This window comes from Manis javanica, chromosome 3, assembly GCF_040802235.1.
Source record: "Manis javanica isolate MJ-LG chromosome 3, MJ_LKY, whole genome shotgun sequence".
Taxonomy (NCBI): Eukaryota; Metazoa; Chordata; class Mammalia; order Pholidota; family Manidae; genus Manis; species Manis javanica.
Genome location: NC_133158.1, coordinates 123634480 through 123655878, shown reverse-complemented (window position 1 = coordinate 123655878; position 21399 = coordinate 123634480). Strand labels below are relative to the sequence as shown.

The 21399-nt window shown below is 43.6% G+C and overlaps 1 protein-coding gene across 4 annotated transcripts in view; it reads right to left on the bottom strand.

Annotated features, from left to right (window-relative positions):
* Nucleotides 1-529: 529 nt before the first annotated feature.
* MCF2L2 (MCF.2 cell line derived transforming sequence-like 2) overlaps nt 530-21399 on the bottom strand; it is a 278657-nt gene continuing 257787 nt past the window's right edge. For all 4 annotated transcript variants that reach the window (XM_037003598.2, XM_037003606.2, XM_037003615.2 and 1 more), the window contains 3 exons: nt 5036-5124; nt 4603-4712; nt 530-1157 (listed from right to left, as the gene is read on the bottom strand). In XM_037003598.2, coding sequence (XP_036859493.2) covers nt 1082-1157; nt 4603-4712; nt 5036-5124 — 275 coding nt within the window. In that variant the 3' untranslated portion in view covers nt 530-1081. The remainder of the gene's footprint in view (nt 1158-4602; nt 4713-5035; nt 5125-21399) is intronic.

Below are 21399 nucleotides of genomic sequence, written 5' to 3'. Positions count from 1 at the left end.
GCTTTCACTAAAGGAATATAAAAAAAAGGTGTGTGTCACTTACAGGCTGGGCCTTAAAACATCTTAAAATAGTCATCTTCCAAATTCTTTCCCCTTCCTGTGAGCTGGAAATCTGACATTCCTGAGGTCTACTTTTGACTATGTAGATAAGGACTATGCTCTAAGGGATGGCAGAAAAACCAGGGAACCTGGGACACCAAATGACTGGGTGGAGCAAAGCAGCTTGCACACCCAACCCAGGCTCTTTTATGAGAAAGAAATATTCCTTAAGTCACTATATCGTTGGATCTCCTTGTTGTGGCAGCTTAGCCATTCCCCTTACCAGTAGATATGGGGTGTTGTATGCCACAAAGAAAAAGGCTCTGTAGTCAAACAGGTTTGGGAAATCATGAGTTTAACAAAAGTATACAGACTTCCTTCCCAAAAACGTTCTCAGATCCTTTAATCTACAAATTGGGATCAACCAAAGGAAGAATAGAATCTGTAGTTTTTTTTCAAATATATTTATTTTTAGATAATTTTCTTTTGTTTAAGTAGCAGGAATGAAAAGGTGGAGGAAGAAGGGACTCATCTCCAGGGGTAAATGGGAAGGAGTGAATGGACCAAGGAGAAAGCCAGGGAGGAGCTGCAGAATTCCAGAAATAGCAAGTCAGAGGGCCTTGTAAACTGTGGTTGGACCATAAGATCAGGAAGAGTATGGACTCCAGAGGTTGCTTCCTACTCTTCTGTAGACTGGCTGTGAGGACTGAATGCGGCTGTATCTGTCAAACACCAGGGCCAGCCCCAGTGTTGGCACCTTTCTGAACCCTGTGCCCAGCAGCCTCTGTCAATGCATCCTCCTCACAGGGCATCCCCCCTGCATGCCTCTGTGCCTGTGCTTGACCAGCATGTCCTTCTCCTCCTTCTCCCCTGGAGACAACACTTGCTCTAGGAGACCCAGCTCAGACGTCACCCCTTCCCTGACTGCATCAGGAAGTGTCAGTCAGTGGCAGGGTTCAGTGTGCCCACAGGATTTGTCACATTGTGTTGTGATGATCTGTTTCCTTGTCTGTCTCCCCAAACTGGGATGAGGGCTTCTCATTCATCTCCATACCTCCCTGGCCTCTCCTGGTGCTGAGACAGAGACTGTGGGCTTAGACAGAGTAGGGTGAGGGCCTCTGGAAAAAGCAAGGCAGGATATTTACAGTCAGAGCAATGTAACTACATGCAAAGAAACCCCCTACCAAAACTCTGTGTTAAACATTAAGCTCTAGAGTCATTCTTCAGGAAGATCAGTTGATACTCCCCAAATAAAGGAAAGTAGCCAATGTTTTTATTATGCTAATTACTTGTAATCATGTGTAGGATTCACTTTAGCCTGCTAAAAGGGACTTAGTGTCTCAAGGACAAACATCCTAAGACCACTTTTAACAAGTCCACACCCTAATCCCTCTATCAGTTCCCCCAAATCCTCAACTGCCTATAAATCCCCTAGACAAGGCACCACCCCAGCTCTCTTGACCCCTCCTGGCACGAGCCAGGAGCTCTGTCCTCTCATTGTATCTCTAAATAAAAGCCTCTCCCTGGCTCTCCTACCTTGCGTGTTTGCTAAGTTCATTCTTCAACTCTGCAAACGAGAACCCCAGCATCAGTGCCAGGACCTTCCTTAGGAGGGGAATGCTCAGGAAACAGGTGTTGAATGAAATGAGTGAACACATGCATATATAAATAAATGTTCTTATGGGTCAAAATGGAACAACATGGGCTGGAAAATAATGCTGGTGGAAGGAAATAAAATTTCCTATGGATTTGGGAAGAACATTATTTTAGTGTGTGAATAATAAATACTGTTCTCCAGAAATTTGAAACGCACTTCATCAAGAAAGATACCTTGTTAGAAAAAGAGACATGAAGGGATGATCCCACAACAAAACTTTTTGAAAAGTTTCAAAGAAGGCTCTGCTGGACATTTGCAACAAGGAGCCCCTCCTTGATGGTCTGTCCCTTATTCTCTGCCCTTTTCTGGTCACACAATGCAAGGGTTTCTTTATGAACAAAGTGAGACATGGTATTTGTTTTCTTGAATTCTAAAGTGATTTTCTTGAGTCTCATGGGAGACAGTGTTCAGATGTTTGCTAACCCACTTGTGGGTAAAACTGTAACATTTCCAGAATATCTCGCTTGGTTTTAGTGCATTTGATATCCTCAGGGGTGGAGAGAAGTTAATCTCCTTATCCATGGGTAATTTACCTGGGCAACTGAGGGTGTTTCTGAACCTGGGAGTTTAAAGGGATGGGTTGGCTGGCTGGCTTGCTTGCTTGCCTCTTCCAGAGCAGAGGAGAATGGTGACCCTGGACTGCAGTTTGTAAGCAATAAATGGGTTTTAAACTTTATTTGTCCCTTTGACTGTTTTCAGTTTTTAGAGGTATTTTGCCCCGGGATTTCCTCACCCCAGACTTACACCATTCCACTGCAGAAACAAGTCAGATCCTATGTTGGGTGAAAAATCAAATCTTCTTTAACAATTCCAAAGTTAGCTAAATTTAAAACCAACTCTGAAACTAAGTAACTCCAGTGCCCAGTGTGCTGGTTGTTAAGCTGTGATTTCTCAGCATACAGCCCACCCTTCTCTTCTCTGCTTTGGGGTACTGGGACACCCCCCTCCTTTGCCACCTGCTTCCTTCCAGGCTCAGCAATAGGGAAGACAGACCAGAGGCTGGGGAGGAGGGAGGTACATGCTCCTTCAAATGTGCTAGAGTTACTGTCAGTATTTCTCCAGCATCAGGTCCTCATGCTAAGAGCAACAGTTGGTTCCAGTGCTGCAGTGTGCCATTTTCCCACTACTTCCACAACCTGCCTCATCACTCCCCTTTGGAGACTCCAGCTGGCAGTCTCCAGAGTTCTGCTTCCAGCTCCCAACCTGCCTTGAAGCTCCTGGGGCACCTGTCCCATTGGGCAGTGCCTCCACCTCAGAGGGCTAACCCCAGCCATGTGGGGCCGCCTCCAACCTCCTCCCTTTCATCCCTCAGCCCTTGGGCACGTAGCTGTTTCTTGCAATTAAAATCTCCATGAGATTGTATCATCACTTTTTTTTCCCATTAAAATCTCCAATAGCTGGATAACAATTCTTTTATATTAAATTCTCTGTTAAAATAACTGGAATAGTGTCTGTCTTGATTTGACTCTAATAGACTAAGTAATTCTAACACTTAATAATTACGAAAACAAAACTGCAAATAAAATAAGTAAAAATACAGAATAGAAAAAAATTTAAAATGACAAAGGCATGACTGAAAAGAAATAACAGAATAACTGAAAATAACTAAAAAATTTAATATCTCAAAAACTTAAAGTAACTCAGAAAATATAATGCTCAAAAATGCAATAAATGAAAATAAAATAATTTAGAAGTGAATAGCTGAAGAAAAAAAAACCCCAAAGAAGTGAATGTAAAAATAACCCAGAATTTAAAATAACTGAAAATATGCAACTGTGAATATAAAGTTAACTAATTAGAGAAAAAAAACCAAAACAACATTTAACTGAAAATAAATAACTCAAAAATAATTCAAAAACTTCCAATGAATTTTTAGCAGATAACTGTAAAAATAAGTCTAATACCTAAAAATAGAATAGTTCTGAAAATAAGTAACTCAGATATTAGTAATTGTATAGATAATTAAAAATGAACAATTCTACAGCTAACTAATTTGTAAATATATAACTCAAAATAACTGAAAATGAATGACTCAAGAACTAAACTTTGGCGACAAAATAACTACAAACAAGTAACTTTAAAGCTGTAAAATTAAATAACTAGAAAACTAAAAATTAACAAATAAAACTAAAACTAAAACTAAATAACTGGAGCTAATTTAAAAGCTAATAAATCTAAACGTGAAAATCTCAGAAGTGAACTTGTAACCAAGCCTCTGAAAAGAAGTAACCCTGAACAAAGGAACACAAGCGCCACATGAACATCCTTGCGGGGATCCCGGGAGATCACCGCGCTGCTCCAGTAGTTGGAGCAGCAGCTGCCTTCTCCAAGGCTCCCAGACGAGGCTGTCAGCTTATCTTCCCAGTCCCATCCGACCGTCATAGTGCGGGTGAGTGGGTGGGTGGGAGGACGGTGTTCCTGGCATCTAGTGGGCAGAGGCCAGCAGTACTGCTGAAAACCTCCTGCGAAGCGCAGGACACCCCTTTCCAACACCCCCGCCCCAAACGGAGGCGCATACAGCCCCCAAAGTCAAAATGCCAACACTGAGAAACTCTGGGCTGAGCCCTGCAGGACCGGGCTCTGCAGCCTCCGGGAGGGCCCCTCTGTGGGCTGCAGGCTGGGTCCGGCCTCCGCGCCCACAGCGGCGTCTCCCCGGGGTGAAGACGGCCTGGGGCGGCTCGGCGAGCCTGAGAGCCGCGGCGGTCTGGGGAGAGAGTCGGTTCTCCCGGGAGGGGCACCCCCGCCCGCTCCGCTCTGGCACGGAGACCAGTCGTCTCCCCGGCAGGGGCGAGGCAGCCAGCGGACACCCCACCGCTCCCCTTGGTTTTGCTCGTTGTCCTGAAATTCCAAGAAGACGGAGGATCAAGGGCTGACAAATCCGCTTTCCTTTGCTCGTTGATACTCACGTGCCCGCCTCCTCGCCGCCTTTCTCTCCCTGGATGCGTTCTCCCGTGTCCAGAACACGTTTGGAGGGACAAGCTTCACAACTGTTGTCCAGCTGGAAAAGTCCCGAGAGCTGGAAGGGAGGGGACAGGGGGGCACCCTCAGCATCGGTGGGGCCGGATCCCAGCCAGCCGGGCTCATTTCACCCCACGCACCTCCACCCCAGCTCTCCCACCGGGTCACCCAGGATCCCAGCAGGAGCCCATTGCTGAGGAGACAGAGGGCAGGGCAAGCTGGGCCAGAGGGGTCCGAGCCACTTTGCAGCTCCGGTGACCTCAGCTCCCCGGGGTAGGCCTGGTCCTGGTGGGTGAGAATGAGGGAAAGGAGGGTGGGCGGGCGGAAGGGCAGGCAGGGGACCCTGGAGGACAGGACTGAGGTAGGGAGGAAGTGCGTTACACTCGGAGCACTGCTCTCCATTTCCATCTGTTCTGCGCCGTCAGGATCCTCAGAGGTGTCTGTGGAGATGGACTCCCTTCCGGAGCGGCCTTGGGGAAAGAGGGAAGCATTTGGCTCTGTCTGTCAGGGAGAGGGGACGGGAGGAAGCAGGCAACGCCCTCCTGCCCACCCCCCACCCCCCCGAACCCATTCTCCCCACCTCTGACTCCTACTCTCCCTGCTGACTGCTTCACCTGGGCCAGGAGGGCGGGGGGTCTGTGATCTCCAGATTCCCTTTCCCAGCCCTAAAATTCTGTAACTGTGACGGAAAAGACATGTTCATAGCCCTACCTCCATGTCCTCCAAGGAAACAATCAGTGTCTTTTTGTGCTAGATGATGATTGTCTTTTTGTGCTAGATGACCTGCCTCCTCCCGCCTCCCCACCGCCCTCCTGTCTGCCCTCTTTCTTCCTTGCCTCCTTACCCCCCACCCCATTACTACCCATTTCCCATCTCCTTGGCAAATGTCACTGCTCTCCCCATAGGAAAATCAGAGGGAGTAGTACATTCAGCCTCTCTCTCCAATGAATTGATTAATTAGCCAGTCAGCCATGCCATTGTGCACCTTTGTGCACTGTGGGGAACAGCACAGTGTTTGGTCCCCAGCTCAGCTCTGCCTGTTGGGATGTTAGGTGTTTGTCAAAATTTAAGCTTCACACAACCCCGTTAGGGGCCTTAGTCACATTTTACAGATGAGAAACTGGGATGAGAGGAATAATCACTTGGCCAAGTTCCTGAAGCAGGATTCTACAACATTCCTGCTCTTTCCCCCACACTAGATAAGACGTGGCAACTGCCCACACACTGCTCACAAGTCAGGTTATGGAGGTGAGCACGTGCGGAAAGATCCCTGCCTGGGGCAGCCCCAAGCTGGCGTCAGCTGAGTAACCGGGCCAGTCCCAGGAAGCCGGAGGGCAGGAGAGCTATTCTGTTTCAGTGAGGAGGTGGAGGTGGGGGGTTGGGAGGGGTTGGACGAGGCCCTGAAGGCTGGGAAGCAGGGAGCCTGCAAGTGGGAATGAGGTGCCAGCACCATCATCTTGGGGAGCAGGCAGCCAGCAAGTGGGAGCTCCCCATCTGCTGCCCAGTGGTTCCCAAGCTGCATTCTGGGGCCCAGGGCTCTCCCCAGAGCAGGTCAGTGGGGCAGTGCGGACAACGGGGGAGCAGCCGGACAGCTGGACACAGTCCTCTCTGAGGCAGTGCCTGGTTGAACACCGGCTCCCAGGATATGGTGGGTGCGGCGAAGAGAGCAGAGGAGAAACTGGCTCAGGAAGGTGCCTCCCAGCACCCTTCTCGAGGTGTGACTCATGGCATCAGTAGTCACCCCCAGAGGCTCCTTTCTAGGGCGGTGCTGGAACCCTGGCACCCTTAGGCCAGGAGCAGACAGTGGGGCGGAGGAATGGCATTGCCCAAAGGCTGTAAGGGAGGAACTGAGCAGCGGTGCCCTCGACCTGAATGGAAGGGCAGCGTCCCCGAGGGCCACAGCCTCAGTGCTCCTGACAGCGCCAGGTGCCAGGGACCCCACGGCCACCCACCGGAGCCTCCACCAGCCCTGGAATAGCCCCAGCCTGGGGCAGGCAGGGCTGGGAGGCAGCCCGCAACCGAAAGACCTGACAATCAGTTCCAGCCACTCCGCAGGGTAAGCAGCACTGGGGTAAAGTGATGCCCCGGTGCTGGCAGCTGCCTCCCCTCTCTTCTGGGCCCTGCAGGAGCGGCAGAGCTTCAGCATGGCAAAGGGCTGGCACAGAGGGGCTCTCATGCACTCGGCCACAGGTTGACTGCATTATGTCAGGGTCATCTGGGCTATTCTCCACCTCCGGTAAGGATTTGCCTGAGCCTGGAAAGAGGAAGGATCCTCCCAGTGCAGTCAAGCCCCAGATGCAACGTCCCTACTGGGGACTGCCTGTGCACATGCCGTCTCTGCTCACAGTGTACACAAATGTGGGTGGGTGATGCCTAGGGCCCCATAGTCCCCATTTTACAGCACAGTTTTCATACTCTTTAGAGTGCAACCGCAGAATAATGCAAATTTTACATCTCAACATAATGTACAATCTCAGCATACATAAATACATTTATAAAATTAAAATAAAGTTTGTGGAACAATATTACCCTTACAATGTGTGAAATCCTTATGGATTCTAGTCCATTCTAGAAGATGGTTGTGGAGCTATGGGAGGTGGAGGGGTCACCCATAATCACCAAATCAAATATAAAGCCCTTGAAAAATATTCAGTTTGACTGCAGCAAAATTTTAAGTAATAGCTGCATTCTTGGAAAATGGGCAGGATGACTTTGGTACCAGCAAAGCTCCTCCAGTGTTGGGAAGACACACCCTGGCTCTGTGGGGCAGTACCAGAATAAGCACGAAGAGTGTTGGCAGAGAGGACGAGAATGGAAAAGGTGGGCAATGCAAAATCATGCTGATAAGGACTAGGGTGTATTCTTTTTTCCCTCAGTGGCTGAGCTTTAAAGAACACATCATATAAATCCTAGACGGTTTTGGGAATTTAGCAAGTGAACCCATTATGAGTTTAAATTATCCTCACCAGAATACATGGTGGTAAATTACTGACTTTTAAGATAAAATCATTGTTTTTCCCTTCCTGTGCACTAGATGGCATAAAGGGACCACTGTAGATCCCTTAGTTTAGTGAGCACTCTTACTCCATAGATTTAAAATGGGAAACTATTTTTATTTTCTTTCAAACTATATTTTTTCTCTATATTCTTTAAAATTATGCAAAAGCTTTAAGGGCCATTTCTATCACATGGCCTAAAGTACATCATTTTCATTTGGGGCCCATAGGGTGGAGAGCTACCTTATAGCAATGCCCAAGCCCTGGGCTTTCTTTTCCCTCCCTACAGGAAATAGACATAGTAACAAGTTGCTAATGATAACATGCTAACAGCCATCTAGGCACTAGCCTAAGAGCTTGATCTCATTTAATTCTCACAGCAAGACAATACAATATTACCTCTGTTTTGTAAAATAAATGATAAAAAGAACTTAAGCACAAAGGGTTAAGTAAGTGATTCATCTAAAGAGATGGAACTGGCTTTGAGTTGCTAAGTCCTGAGGGCTTCAGCCCTTACCTAGTACTGTGCTGCTAACCAAGCTCCTTCTCTGCTTTGAAGGAGTTAAACCCCTGGGGTCACTTTCTGGTAATCCATCCCAAATTCTCTCCAGAGCTCCCAACAGGAGATATTTCCAGCATGTTTCGGTACTAGGCTAGATTAGGATCATTTGTTTGGTGGCCCCAAGTATAAACTTGGAAATCCAGGCTGGTCTATATCTGAAGTGTCCATTTCCTTTGCAAACCTGTTTTTGGCCAAGAGGAAGGGAATCACTCCTAAGCATTCAATAAACTGCTTTCAGATTCCATGTATTTTCACAGCACTATTTTTTTTTAAGTGCATTTTCTGTTGTCAAAGTTCCTGCTAACTTCTAGGGAAGTCTCACTTTGCTGTTGCACATTCTCAGAGCTGCTAGGAGCTGGGGTCAAAGAAACTTCACAAAGGGAAGAAACCTTCTAGCTCAGCAATGAGCTGCCCTCAAATGTTCTGGGTTGTAACAGGCCCACAGGTGGGTGGAGGTGCAGTAGACAAGCTGATGTGTCTGGTTGAGTTCAGTCAAACTTTGCCCATTTCAACAGAGATTTAATGGGAATTTTTCTATAAGGCTAATATATAAAGCCCCCAAAACTGTTTGTGTAGTATGGCTCTGTTAAAAAAAAAAAAAGCATTTCTATAAACCAAAGTCTGGGGTAAAATATTTACAGTGGTTATCTCCAGTTGTGTCTGAATTGCATTTTTATTTGTACTTCTCCATATTTTCTAAATTTTTTTACAATCTACATATTCTTTTTATTATCAGAAAATAAAACTTAAAAGAGTTAAAACTAACTGGTCAGATATCTAAAATAACCCACAATCTCACCAGAGAAAACCATTTTCTAGAACTTATTTTCTTCATCATAAGACTACATGAAGAAGATTATTGGATTAAGGATGGTGGAATAGGAAGGCAAGAAGGAAACCTCCTCCCAAAAACATGCAACAGAGGAAAATATAGCAAATACAACTAGACCTGAAAATGACTTGAAGACTGCAGAACAGACCACCTACACCTGAGGAAGAAGAGAAGAGCATACAGAAAAGTGTGAGATGGCAAAGCCAAGATTGAGTGGGACCCCAGCCCTCCCCCTCCCCTAGCCTACAGTCAGAAGAAAGAGGAACAGAGCCGGGAGGAACTAAGAGTCCAGGAGCACTGCACACCTGGCCCCGGAGACCTGCTCTGAGAGCATGAGTTCACATTGCATTGGATACTGGTGATTGTCAGGACTGGACACCAGGGGCAGGCAGAACACTCTGGGAGGATGAGACTCCAGCCAGCATGGAGTGTAGGCATGCTTCACCAGTCCTGAGACCCAAGGCAGAGATGGCTGTTTGAAAGACTTCCCAGCAGTGGGAGGGGTACCAGAGGGGATGAGGGTTGGATGGAACTCTTTCCTTAGGAGGAAGGGCAGGAGGAGGATACCTCCCAAGTACTCGCTCAGCCCAACAGATTGGGAACTCTTGGGGGCCACAGACATTCCATCCCTCTCTCTCACTGGCAGCAGAGCCCCAAGGCTCCTCCCTGTGGGTTGCTGGGAACCAACCCACTTGGCACAGTGGCAGCATCAGACTTTGCTGCTTGGCAGGTAGTGGGAGGCTCTCCCAGCTTGCTTGGCTCCATTTCAGCCCAACTGGAGAGGTGCCTGGAGAAGCAAGCCCCCAAAGCTCCTTCTTCCCTGCAGGTGTCCAAACCTGGTGCTGTGCATCCAGCTGGGGCACACTGGTCAGCCCACCCCATTAATCTTGCAGCCCTGCCATTGCTGCAGGCTACACAGAGGGTGGTCCCACCCACTGCGAGCTCAACAGAGATTCCTGAGCTGATCATGAAGGCAGCAGCTCAAGCAAACTGCCAACCCAGGCTTAGATGACTACAGAAGCCAGACAGAAATGTCCCCCTCCCACAGCATACCAACAACTGGGGCTCCTGCAAAATAGACACAAGCACTAGAAAGTAAAGGATCTTGAACTTCTGGGCAACTGAACACACTTTCTTCAAAAAGCAGTTACTCTTTAGACCAGAAAGCATAGCAGAGACATCTAATAGAAAGGAAGAAACAGAATCTCTGACAAAATGAGCAGGCAGAGGAATTTGATCCAAATAAAACTACAAGCCAGAACCCTAGGAAGAGGTCTACATGAAACAGAGATTACCAGTCTTCTTGATAAAGACTTCAAAATAAAAGTCATAAGCAAGCTCACTGATTGACAGAAAAATATTCAAGATCTCAGGGAGAACTTCAACAAAGAGATAGAAAACCTGAAAAAGAGGCACTCAGGTGAAGAATAGTTTCTGAAATGAAACATACAATGGAGGAATTTAAAAGTAGGTTAGATCACTTAGAGGAGATGGTAAATGAAATAGAAATTAGAGAACAGGGAAACAAAGAAGCTGAGGAACAGAGAGAAAAAAGGATCTCTAGGAATGAAAGAATATAAGAGAGCTATGTGAACAATCCAAATGAAGCAATATTCACATAATAGGGGTATAAGAAGAAGTGAAAGACAAAGGGATAGGAAGTCTCTTTAAGGATATAATTGTTGAAAACTTCTGCATTCTGGGGAAGGAAACAGACACTCAGGTCATGGAAGAACAGAGGCCCCCTAACAAAAGGAACCCAAACAAGACATATAATAATTAAAATAGCAAAGACCAAGGATAAGGAGAGAGTGTTCAAAACAGCCAGAGAGATAAAAAAGATTACTTATAAAGGAAATCCCATCAGACTATCAGCAGACTTCTCAACAGAAACTCTACAGGCCAGAGGGTGTGGCATGATATATTTAATATACTGAAACAGAAGGACTTCCAACCAAGAATCCTCTACCTGGTGATATTATCATTTACATTTGAAGCAGGTATTAAACAATTTCCAGATAAGCAAAGGTGAAGGAATTCACCACCACTAAGCTGGTCTTACATGCTATCTTAAAGGGATTGCTGTAGATGGAAATGACTGTAAGGCCCAATAGCTTCACCAGTGAAAATAAACCCACAGTAAAGGTAGTAGACCAACTAATTACCAGCAAGTACGAAATTAAAACAAAACAAAAAAAGCAAAATCAACTATACATAAAATCAATCAAGGGATATGCATAAAGTGCAGATTATGACATCTAATATGAAAAATGTGCAAAAGTCAGAAGAAAACAGAAAAAAAGTACTTTTAGATTGTGTTTGAAATAGAGCAATCAGCAATTTAAGATAGACTATTATATAGTAAAGAAGCTATATTCGAACCTTTGGTAAACACAAAACTAAAGCTTACAATACATATACACACAAACACACACACACACAAAGAAATCAAAGAAAGAGAGAAATCCAATTAAAATACTAAATAAAGCCATCAATAGCAAGAGAAGAGTATAAGAGAGGAAGAAAGGAACAGAGAGGGGATATAAAAAAAGACAGAAAACAATTAATAAAATGGCAATAAGTACATATCTATAAAAAATCACCTTAAATGTAAATGGACTGAATGCAGCAATCCAAAGACACAAAGTGGCAGAATGGATAAGAAAATAAGATCCATCTATATGATGCCTACAAGAGACTCATTTCAGCCCAAAGACATACACAAACTAAAAGTGTATGGATGGAAAAAGATATTCCATTGCAAACAATAGAAAAAAGCAGGAGTAGCAGTACGTATATCAAACAAAATTGATTTCAAAACAAAGAAAATAACAAGAGACAAAGAAGGACATTAGGTAATGATAAAGGGATCAGTCCACCAAGAGGATATGAGCATTATAAATATCTATGGATCCAACACAGGAGCAGCTAAATATGTAAAACAAATACTAATAGGATTAAAGGAGGAACTAGATTGTAACACATTCATTTTAGGACACTTTAACACACCATTCACATCAATAGACAGGTCAACCCACAGAAAATAAATAAGCAAACAGAGGCACTGAACAATACATTAGATCAAATAGACAACAGATATCTACAGAATACTCCATCCAAAAGCAGCAGAATACACATTTTTCTTGTGTGCATGGAATGTTCTCCAGAATACATCACATACGAGGCCACAAGAAGAGCCTCAGTAAGTTAAAAAAGATTGAAATGTATCAAGCAGCTTCTCAGACCAAAATGGTATGAAACTAGAAATTAATTACACAAAGAAAACAAAAAGACTTACAAACACATGGAGGCTAAACAGCATGCTTCTAAATAATCAGTTGATCAGTGAACAAATTAAAACAGAAATCAAGCAATACATGGAGACATATGAAAACAAAACCACAACAGCCCCAAATCTGTGGGACATGGCAAAGGCAGTTCTAAGAGGAAAGTACATAGCAGTACAGACTTACCTCAAGAAACAAGAACAATCCCAAATAAACAGTTTAAACTCACAATTAAAGAAACTAGAAAAAGAAGAAGAAATGAAACCCAAAGTCAACAGGAGGGACATAATAAAGATCAGAGCATAAATAAATAAAATTGAGAAGAATAAAACAGTAGGAAGAATCAATGAAATCAGGAGCTGGTTCTTTGAGAAAATAAACAAAGTTGATAAACCCCTAGCCAGACTTACCAATGAAAAGAGAGTCTACACTTATAAACAGAATCAAAAATGAAGAAGGAATAATCACAATGGATACTGAAGAAATACAAAGAATTATTAGAGAAAAAATATATGACAAAAAGTTAGGCAAAGTAGAAGAAATGGACAACTTCCTAAAAAAATACAACCTTCCAAGACTGACCTAGGAAGAAACAGAAAACCTGAACAGACCAATTACCAGCAGTGAAATCAATTGGTAATCAAAACACTTCCCCAAAACAAAACTCCAGGTATGAACTGCTTCACAGCAGAATTCTACTAAGCATTTAAAGAAGAGCTAGTACACATTCTTCTTAAAGCTTTCCAAAAAGTAGAAGAGGAGGGAATACTAACAAACTCATTCTATGAGGCCAGCATCACTCTAATACCAAAACTAGACACAGACACCACAAAAAAAGAAAATTACAAACCAATATCCCTGATAAACATAGATGCAAAAATTCTCAACAAAATAGTAGCAAACTGAATCCAAAAATACATCAAAAAGATCATCCATTATGACCAAGTGGGATTTATTCCAGGGATGCAAGGATGGTACAATATTCATAAATCCATAAATATCATCCACTACATTAACAAAAAGAAGGCAACCACATGATCATCTCAATAGATGCTGAAAAAGCATTTGACAAAATTCAACATCCATTCATGATAAAAACTCTAAAAAAATGGGTATAGAGGGTACATACCTCAACATAATAAAGGCCATATATGACAAACCGACAGCTAATATCATACTTAATAGCAAAAAGCTGAAAGCTTTTCCACTAAGATCTGGAACAAGGATGCCCACTCTCCCCATTTTCATTCAACATAGTACTGGAGGTCTTAGCCATGGCAATCAGTGAACACAAAGAAACAAAAGGCATCCAAATTGGTAAGGAAGAAGTTAAACTCTCAATATTTGCAGGTGACATGATATTATACATAGAAAACCCTAAAGAATCCACCACAAAACTACTAGGATATTAACTGAATTCATCAAAATTGCTTGATACAAAATTAATACACAGATATCAGTTGCATTCCTATATACTAACAATGAACTAGCAGAAAGAGAAATCAGGAAAACAAGTCCATTTACAATTGCATCAAAAAGAATAAAATACCTAGTAATAAACCTAACCAAGGGGGTGAAAGATGTATACTCTGAAAACTACAAGACTCTCATGAGAGAAATTAAAGAAGACATCAATAAATGGAAATCTATTCTGTGCTCATGGATAGGAAGAATTAATAATGTCTAAATAGCCATCCTGCCTGAAACAATTTAATGCAATGCAATCTCTATCAAAATACCAACAGCATTCTTCAATGAACTGGAGCAAATAGTTCTAAAATTCATATGGAACCACAAAAGACCCCAAATAACCAAAGCAATCCCGAAAAAGAAGAACAAAGCTGGGGGATTATGCTCCCTAACTTCAAGCTCTACTACAAAGCTACAGTAATCAAAATAATTTTGGACTGGTATAAGAACAGACCCATAGATCAATGGAACAGAATAGAGAGCCCAGATTTAAACTCATACATATATAGTCAATTAATATATGGTAAAGGAGTCATGAATATACAATGGGGAAATGACAGCCTCTTCAATAACTTGTGTTGGCAAAACTGGACAGCTACTTACATGAGAATGAAACTGGATTATTATCTAACCCCATACACAAAAGTACACTCGAAATGGATCAAAGACCTGAATGTAAGTCATGAAACCATAAAACTCTTAGATGAAAACAGGCAAAAATATCTTGACTGTAAACATGTGCAACTTTTTCTTGGACACATCTCCTAGGGCAAGGGAAACAATAAAAAATGAACAAATGGGACTACATCAAACTAAAAAACTTCTGTACGGCAAAGGAAACCATCAGCAGAACAAAAGGCATCCTACAGTATGGGAGAATATATTCATAAACAATCTATCTGATGAGGGGTTAACACCCAAAATATATAAAGAACTCAAATGTGTCAACACTGATAAAACAAATAACTAGATCAAAAATTGGGCAAAGTTTTGGAGTGGAGACTTTAGGCTTTTTTATGTACAATATTGTGTCATCTGCAAATAGTGACAGTTTAACTTCTTTACCAATCTGGATTCCTTGTATTTCTTTGTTTTGTCTAATTGCCATGGCTAGGACCTCCAGTACTATGTTAAAAAAGCAGTGGGGAGAGTGGGCATCCCTGTCTTGTTCCCAATCTCAGAAGAAAAGCTTTCAGCCTCTCGCTGTTCAGTATGATGTTAGCTGTGGGTTTATCATATATGGCCTTTATTATGTTGACTTACTTGCCCTCTATACCCATTTTGCTGAGAGTTTTTGATCATGAATGGATGTTGAATTTTGTCAAATGCTTTTTCAGCATCTATGGAGATGATCATGTGGTTTTTGTCCTTCTTTTTGTTGATGTGGTGGATGATGTTGATGGATTTTCGAATGTTGTACCATCCTTGCATCCCTGGGCTGAATCCCACTTGGTCATGGTGTATGTTCCTTTTGATATACTTTTGAATTTGGTTTGCTAATATTTTATTAAGTATTTTTGCATCTACATTCATCAGGGATATTGGTCTGTGATTTTCTTTTTTGGTGGGGTCTTTGCCTGGTTTTGGTATTAGGGTGATGTTGGCTTCATAGAATGAGTTTGGGAGTATTCCCTCCTGTTCTATTTTTTGGAAAACTTTAAGGAGAATGGGTATTATGTCTTCTCTGTGTGTCTGATAAAATTCCGAGGTAAATCCATCCAGCCTGGGTGCTTTGTTCTTGGGTAGTTTTTTGATTACCGTTTCAATTTCTTTGCTCGTAATTGGTTTGTTTAACTTTTGTGTTTCTTCCTTGGTCAGTCTTGGAAGGTTGTATTTTTCTAGGAAGTTGTCCATTTCTTCTAGGTTTTCCAGCTTGTTAGCATATAGGTTTTCATAGTAGTCTTTAATAATTCTTTGTATTTCTGTGGAGTCTCGTGATTTTTCCATTCTCATTTCTGATTCTGTTGATGTGTGTTGATTCTCTTTTTCTCTTAATAAGTTTGGCTAGAAGCTTATCTATTTTGTTTATTTTCTCAAAGAACCAGATCTTGCTTTCACTGTTTTTTTTTCTATTGTTTTATTCTTCTCAATTTTGTTTATTTCTTCTCTGATCTTTATTATGTCCCTCCTTCTGCTGACTTTAGGCCTCATTTGTTCTTCTTTTTCCAGTTTTGATAATTGTGATGTTAAAGTAGTCATTTGGGATTGTTCTTCCTTCTTTAAGTATGCCTGGATAGCTATATACTTTCATCTTAAGACTGCTTTCACTGCGTCCCACAGAAGTTGGGGCTTTGTGTTGTTGTTGTCATTTGTTTCAATATATTCCTTGATCTCTATTTTAATTTGTTCATTGATCCATTGATTATTTAGGAGCATGTTGTTAAGCCTCTATGTGTTTGTAAGCCTTTTTGTTTTCTTTGTACAAATTATTTCTGGTTTTATACCTTTGTGGTCTGAAAAGTTGGTTGGTAGAATTCCAATCTTTTGGAATTTACTGAGGCACTTTTTGTGACCTAGTATGTGGTCTATTCTGGAGAATGTTCCATGTGCACTTGAGAAGAATGTATATCCTGTTGCTTTTGGATGTAGAGTTCTATAGATGTCTATTAGGTCCATCTATTCTAGCATGTTGTTCAGTGCTTCCATGTCCTTACTTATTTTCTGTCCGGTGGATCTATCCTTTGGAGTGAGTAGCGTGTTGAAGTCTCCTAAAATGAATGCATTGCATTCTATTTCCTCCTTTAGTTCTGTTCGTATTTGTTTCACATATGCTGGTGCTCCTGTGTTGGGTGCATATATATTTATAATGGTTATATCCTCTTGTTGGACTGAGCCCTTTATCATTATGTAATGTCCTTCTTTATCTCTTGTTACTTTCTTTGTTTTGAAGTCTATTTTGTCTGATACTAGTACTGCAACACCTGCTTTTTTCTCCCTGTTGTTTGCATGAAATATCTTTTTCCATCCCTTGACTTTTAGTCTGTGCATATCTTTGGGTTTGAGGTGAGTTTCTTGTAAGCAGCATATAGATGGGTCTTGCTTTTTTATCCATTCTATTACTCTATGTCTTTTGATTGGTGCATTCAGTCCATTTACATTTAGGGTGACTATTGAACAATATGTACTTATTGCCATCGCAGGCTTTAGATTCGTGGTTACCAAAGGTTCAAGGTTAGCTTCTTTAGTATCTTACTAACTTAACTCACTTGTTGAGCTGTTATAAACACTGTCTGGTTTATATTCTTTATTTCTCTCCCTTCTTATTCCTCCTCCTCCATTCTTTATATGTTGGTTGTTTTATTCTGTGCTCTTTTGTGCTTCCTTTAACTGCTTTTGTGGGTAGTTGATTTTATTTTTTGCCTTTAGTTAGTATTTGGTTGGTCTGCTTTCTTTGCTGTGATTTTATTTTCTCTGGTGACATCTGTTTTCATCTTAGGAGTGCTCCCGTTTAGAACAGTCCCTCTAAAATACCCTGTAGAGGTGGTTTGTGGGAGGCAAATTCCCTCAACTTTTGCTTGTCTGGGAATTGTTTAATCCCTCCTTCATATTTAAATGATAATCGTGCTGGATACAGTATACTCGGTTCAGGGCCCTTCTATTTCATTGCATTAAATATATCATGCCATTCTGTTCTGGCCTGTAAGGTTTCTGTTGAGAAATCTGATGTTAGCCTGATGGGTTTTCCTTTGTAGGTGAACTTTTTCCTCTCTCTAGCTGTCTTTTAAACTCTGTCCTTGTCCTTGATCTTTGCCATTTTAATTATTATGTGTCTTGGTGTTGTCCTCCTTGGATCCCTTCTGTTGGGAGTTCTGTGTACTTCCATGGCCTGATCAATTATTTCCTCCTCCAGTTTGGGGAAGTTTCCAGGAATTATTTCTTCAAATACACTTTCTATCCCGTTTTCTCTCTCTTCTTCTTCTGGTACCCCTATAATACGGATATTGTTCCTTTTGGATTGGTCACACAGTTCTCTTAATATTGTTTCATTCCTTGAGATCCTTTTATCTCTCTCTGTGTAAGCTTCTATGCGTTCCTGTTCTCTGGTTTCTATTCCATCCTTGGCCTCTTGTATCTTATCCATTCTGTTTATAAATCCTTCCAGAGATTGTTTCATTTCTGTAATCTCCCTCTGGACGTCATCCCTTAGCTCTTGTATATTTCTCTGCAGCTCCGTCAGCATGGTTATGACCTTTGTTTTGAATTCTTTTTCAAGATTGGTTAGGTCTGTCACCTTCTCAGGGGTTGACTCTGTGATTTTGGTCTGTATCAAATTCTTCTGCCTTTTCATGGCGATAGAGATAGTTGTGCAGAGCTGGTGCATGTGACGGCTGGGAGAATGTCCCTTCTTGCTGTTTTGTGGCCTTCCTCTCCTGGGAGAAGAGCAACCTCTAGCGGCTTGTGCTGGGCAGCTGTGCACAGATGGGGCCTCTGATTCTTGCCCGGCTGCTGTGGAGTTTAGCCCCGCGGTTGCCGTGCGCATGGCCTACCTCAGGCTGTTACTCCAATATGGTGGAGCCGCGTTGGAGGGGAAATGGCCGGGAGGCTGTTTATCTCCGTGAGGGGCCTCTGAGCTGTGCTGCTGCCCAGGGGGTTAGGGTGTCCTAAGTTCCCTGGGATTCCCAGCTGCTGGGCTACATGTCCCAGGACACTTTTGTCCAGCTGTGGGGTCCCTGTCCCTTTAAGACTTTCAAAAAGCACTCGCTTTTCTTTGTCCCAGGGGCACCGGCTGCGGGGACCTGCTCACAGGTCTTACTGTCCTGTTTCCCTAGTATCCAGCACCCCACGCACTGTGTGTCTGCACTCTGGTGCGGATGGCTATTTAGCAGTCCTGGGCTCCCTCTCCCTCCCTGCTCTAACTCCTCTCCTCCCACCAGGAGCTGGGATGTGGGGTGCTCGGGTCCCTCCAGGTCGGGGCTTGTATCTTACCCCCTTCACAAGGTGCTGGGTTCTCGCAGGTGTGGATGTAGTCTGGCTGTTGTCCTGTGTCTTTTGGTCTCTCTTTTGGGAAGAGTTGTATTTGTTGTATTTTCAAAAATATATATGGTTTTGGGAGGAGATTTCCAATGCTATACTCATGCCACCATCTTGGCTCTGCCTGGTTATTCACTTTTTAAGTATATTTCAACCACCAGGGCTTGGCAAATCAGGGACAAAACTGAATTCAGAATTCAAAATTTTCTCACAATCAAAATAGTAAAATGTATTAGCTTAATTCCTTAATGTTAACCAATAGCACCAGAAAAAGCATAGTCATTGTTCTGATTGTCCTATCATGAAATTGCTTGGTTCTTAGAATTCCCACCTTACTTCTTCCCCCAGAGCAGGCCTTGTTGCTACTGGCATGAGGATTCCTGTCACTCTCAGGCCAGTGGACCCAGGCAAGGAAAGCAGTTGCTACACTGGAGGAAGTAACTGATCCTAAACCATCATGAGGCGGTTGGGCTGTTAGCAAACGGATGATGAGCTGACCTTGTCTGGTACTCAGGTGATTTTCTGGATGTCTCCCAGTATTCCCATACCCAGCTGTAACTATAAATGGGCTAGAAAAGAACAATGCCAGACCAGAGTCTCAGACACCCACCATGCAGAAGGGAGGGAGATAATGACATCGTCACCACCTAAGGACCAGCCATGGCAGCAGGCAGCAGACATGGACTAAAGGTAAGTAGGGCTCTTCCCATGTACCCTGGTAGAAATGCTCCTTTGGGAAATCACAACCTTTAGACAGACTAAGACTAAACTAGGGATGGGAGGACAAATTCCCCATGTAGTTCACTAGGATAATGAATAAGTTCACAACTCATCCAACCTCTTGGTTCCCAGATTCATATATTCTGCCCCCTAGGGATACTGGATGATAAAATGGTACACCAAGTCAAAATAGCCATTGGTTTAAGGATTATACTGCATCCTGAACATCAACACTCCAACCCATAGTATGTCCAAACTGCCACTCATTTTTGCCTTGGAGGGGCTTTTCCATGGCTCCAGTAGGCTGGCAGCTTCTGATGGGGGTGGCATGTGGTAGGACTGGCGGATTGGTCCTGCAGTCACGTGCCCATGGTGAGTCTCTCCATCAAAGCAATGTTCTGTGGTTGAGCAGCTACCCTGTGAGCCGGGGACAGTGACACCGACTGAGGCACTGTGAGCAGCAAGGCACCTGTGTCAGTCCTGCTCTTCATGAACCACTGTACTTCCCAGCCTGGAGGCATCTGAAGAGATCGGCTGTTCTTCAGGGACAGCATCCACCTGGGGGCTCAGCATCTGTCTCTGTGCTGGCAGGCTATACAGCCAACAGTGGCAGTAGCTAGATCAGCATTGATTTCAGGGGGCCTGTGCTGCTGGGCTTATGCAGCCTCCTGTTCGCTGCCGAGGCTTCTCCATTTAGGAGCCCACTGTGCAGGTACTGGGTGCTGGGCCAGCAGCAGGCCGATCCGTGCCAGCCAAGTCATCCAGTTAGCTTCGTTGTTTGTACACTTTCTGCAATGGATGTTCTCTGGTGAGCATTAAGCATGATACAAAAATCCATCTTGAGTTCCTGTTGGGAGGTCAATGTGCCTTTTTCCCAGTCAGATCATGCGTAATCTGTTGTTTGTTATTGTTCCGGAAGGGAGGCCAGGCATGAATCCTGAGAAAGGCAAGCATTGTCTTGTATACCTCACCTGAGGCTCTGCAGAATCTGTGAGAGTTATACCTTCTCACAAAGGGAGTGGACTATTTCTGCCAGCCCAGGAGGATCAACGGCATGTTCCCAGGTATCCTCATCCCAATTTTTAGGATCCCACATCTCCCCTATGAGACCCTAATTTGCTTACTCCTCTATGAGCACTAGGAGCCCCAATAGATGAGCAGCAGACTTGCCAAGGCCAAGACTTCATCCTTCTTTCAGGTACTGCCTTCTGCTGTAGGAGAGGAGGGGCTGAGCGTGGGCAAGGAGGTGCCCTGACTCTCAGAATAGGCTCTGAATTGGCGATTCATCTGAACCTGTCACTCTTCACTCTTCACTGATGGTGCTAGTGACAGCCTCCCAGCTCCACAGTCCTGAGAATTAGTATTTCCCCCAAAACTCTCAGCACTAGGGACCCTGTACGAACTGGTGTGTAGCATCTGCCTGTATCTGGTCCCAGGCCACCACAGGGGATGGTCTTAGCAACTGAACTGCTATAGCAGGCCAGGGAGACCAGGACTTGCAACACTCTACCTGCCACAGCGATGGGATCCTCATTGCCATTTGGCCAGAAAATGACCCAGTGCCAGAATCTCATCTTTTAAAGAACCTTTCCTGGTACTAACTGTCTTAGGTCAGGTTTCCTAGAAGTAGACTGTGCAAGCAAGTTATGGAGAAAAGGCTTTCAGATGAAACCTGTAGGGCACGCAGGGCAGAAGATAAGCTAGTGTAGATGTGGGTTTGGCCAAAGTCTAGCATCAGCCTGATCCCTTCAGAAGCCCTGGTATGTGGATGGCACAAAAGGCAGCCCATCTTGAGGTGAAAGACTGGCTTTTGTGCCCTGACTCAGTCAGCCATTGGCTGGCTCTAAGCGCCCTTGAGGGGGGCCATAAGTTCTCAGGCATTTCCTAGCTAGACAGCGCTGGTCAGC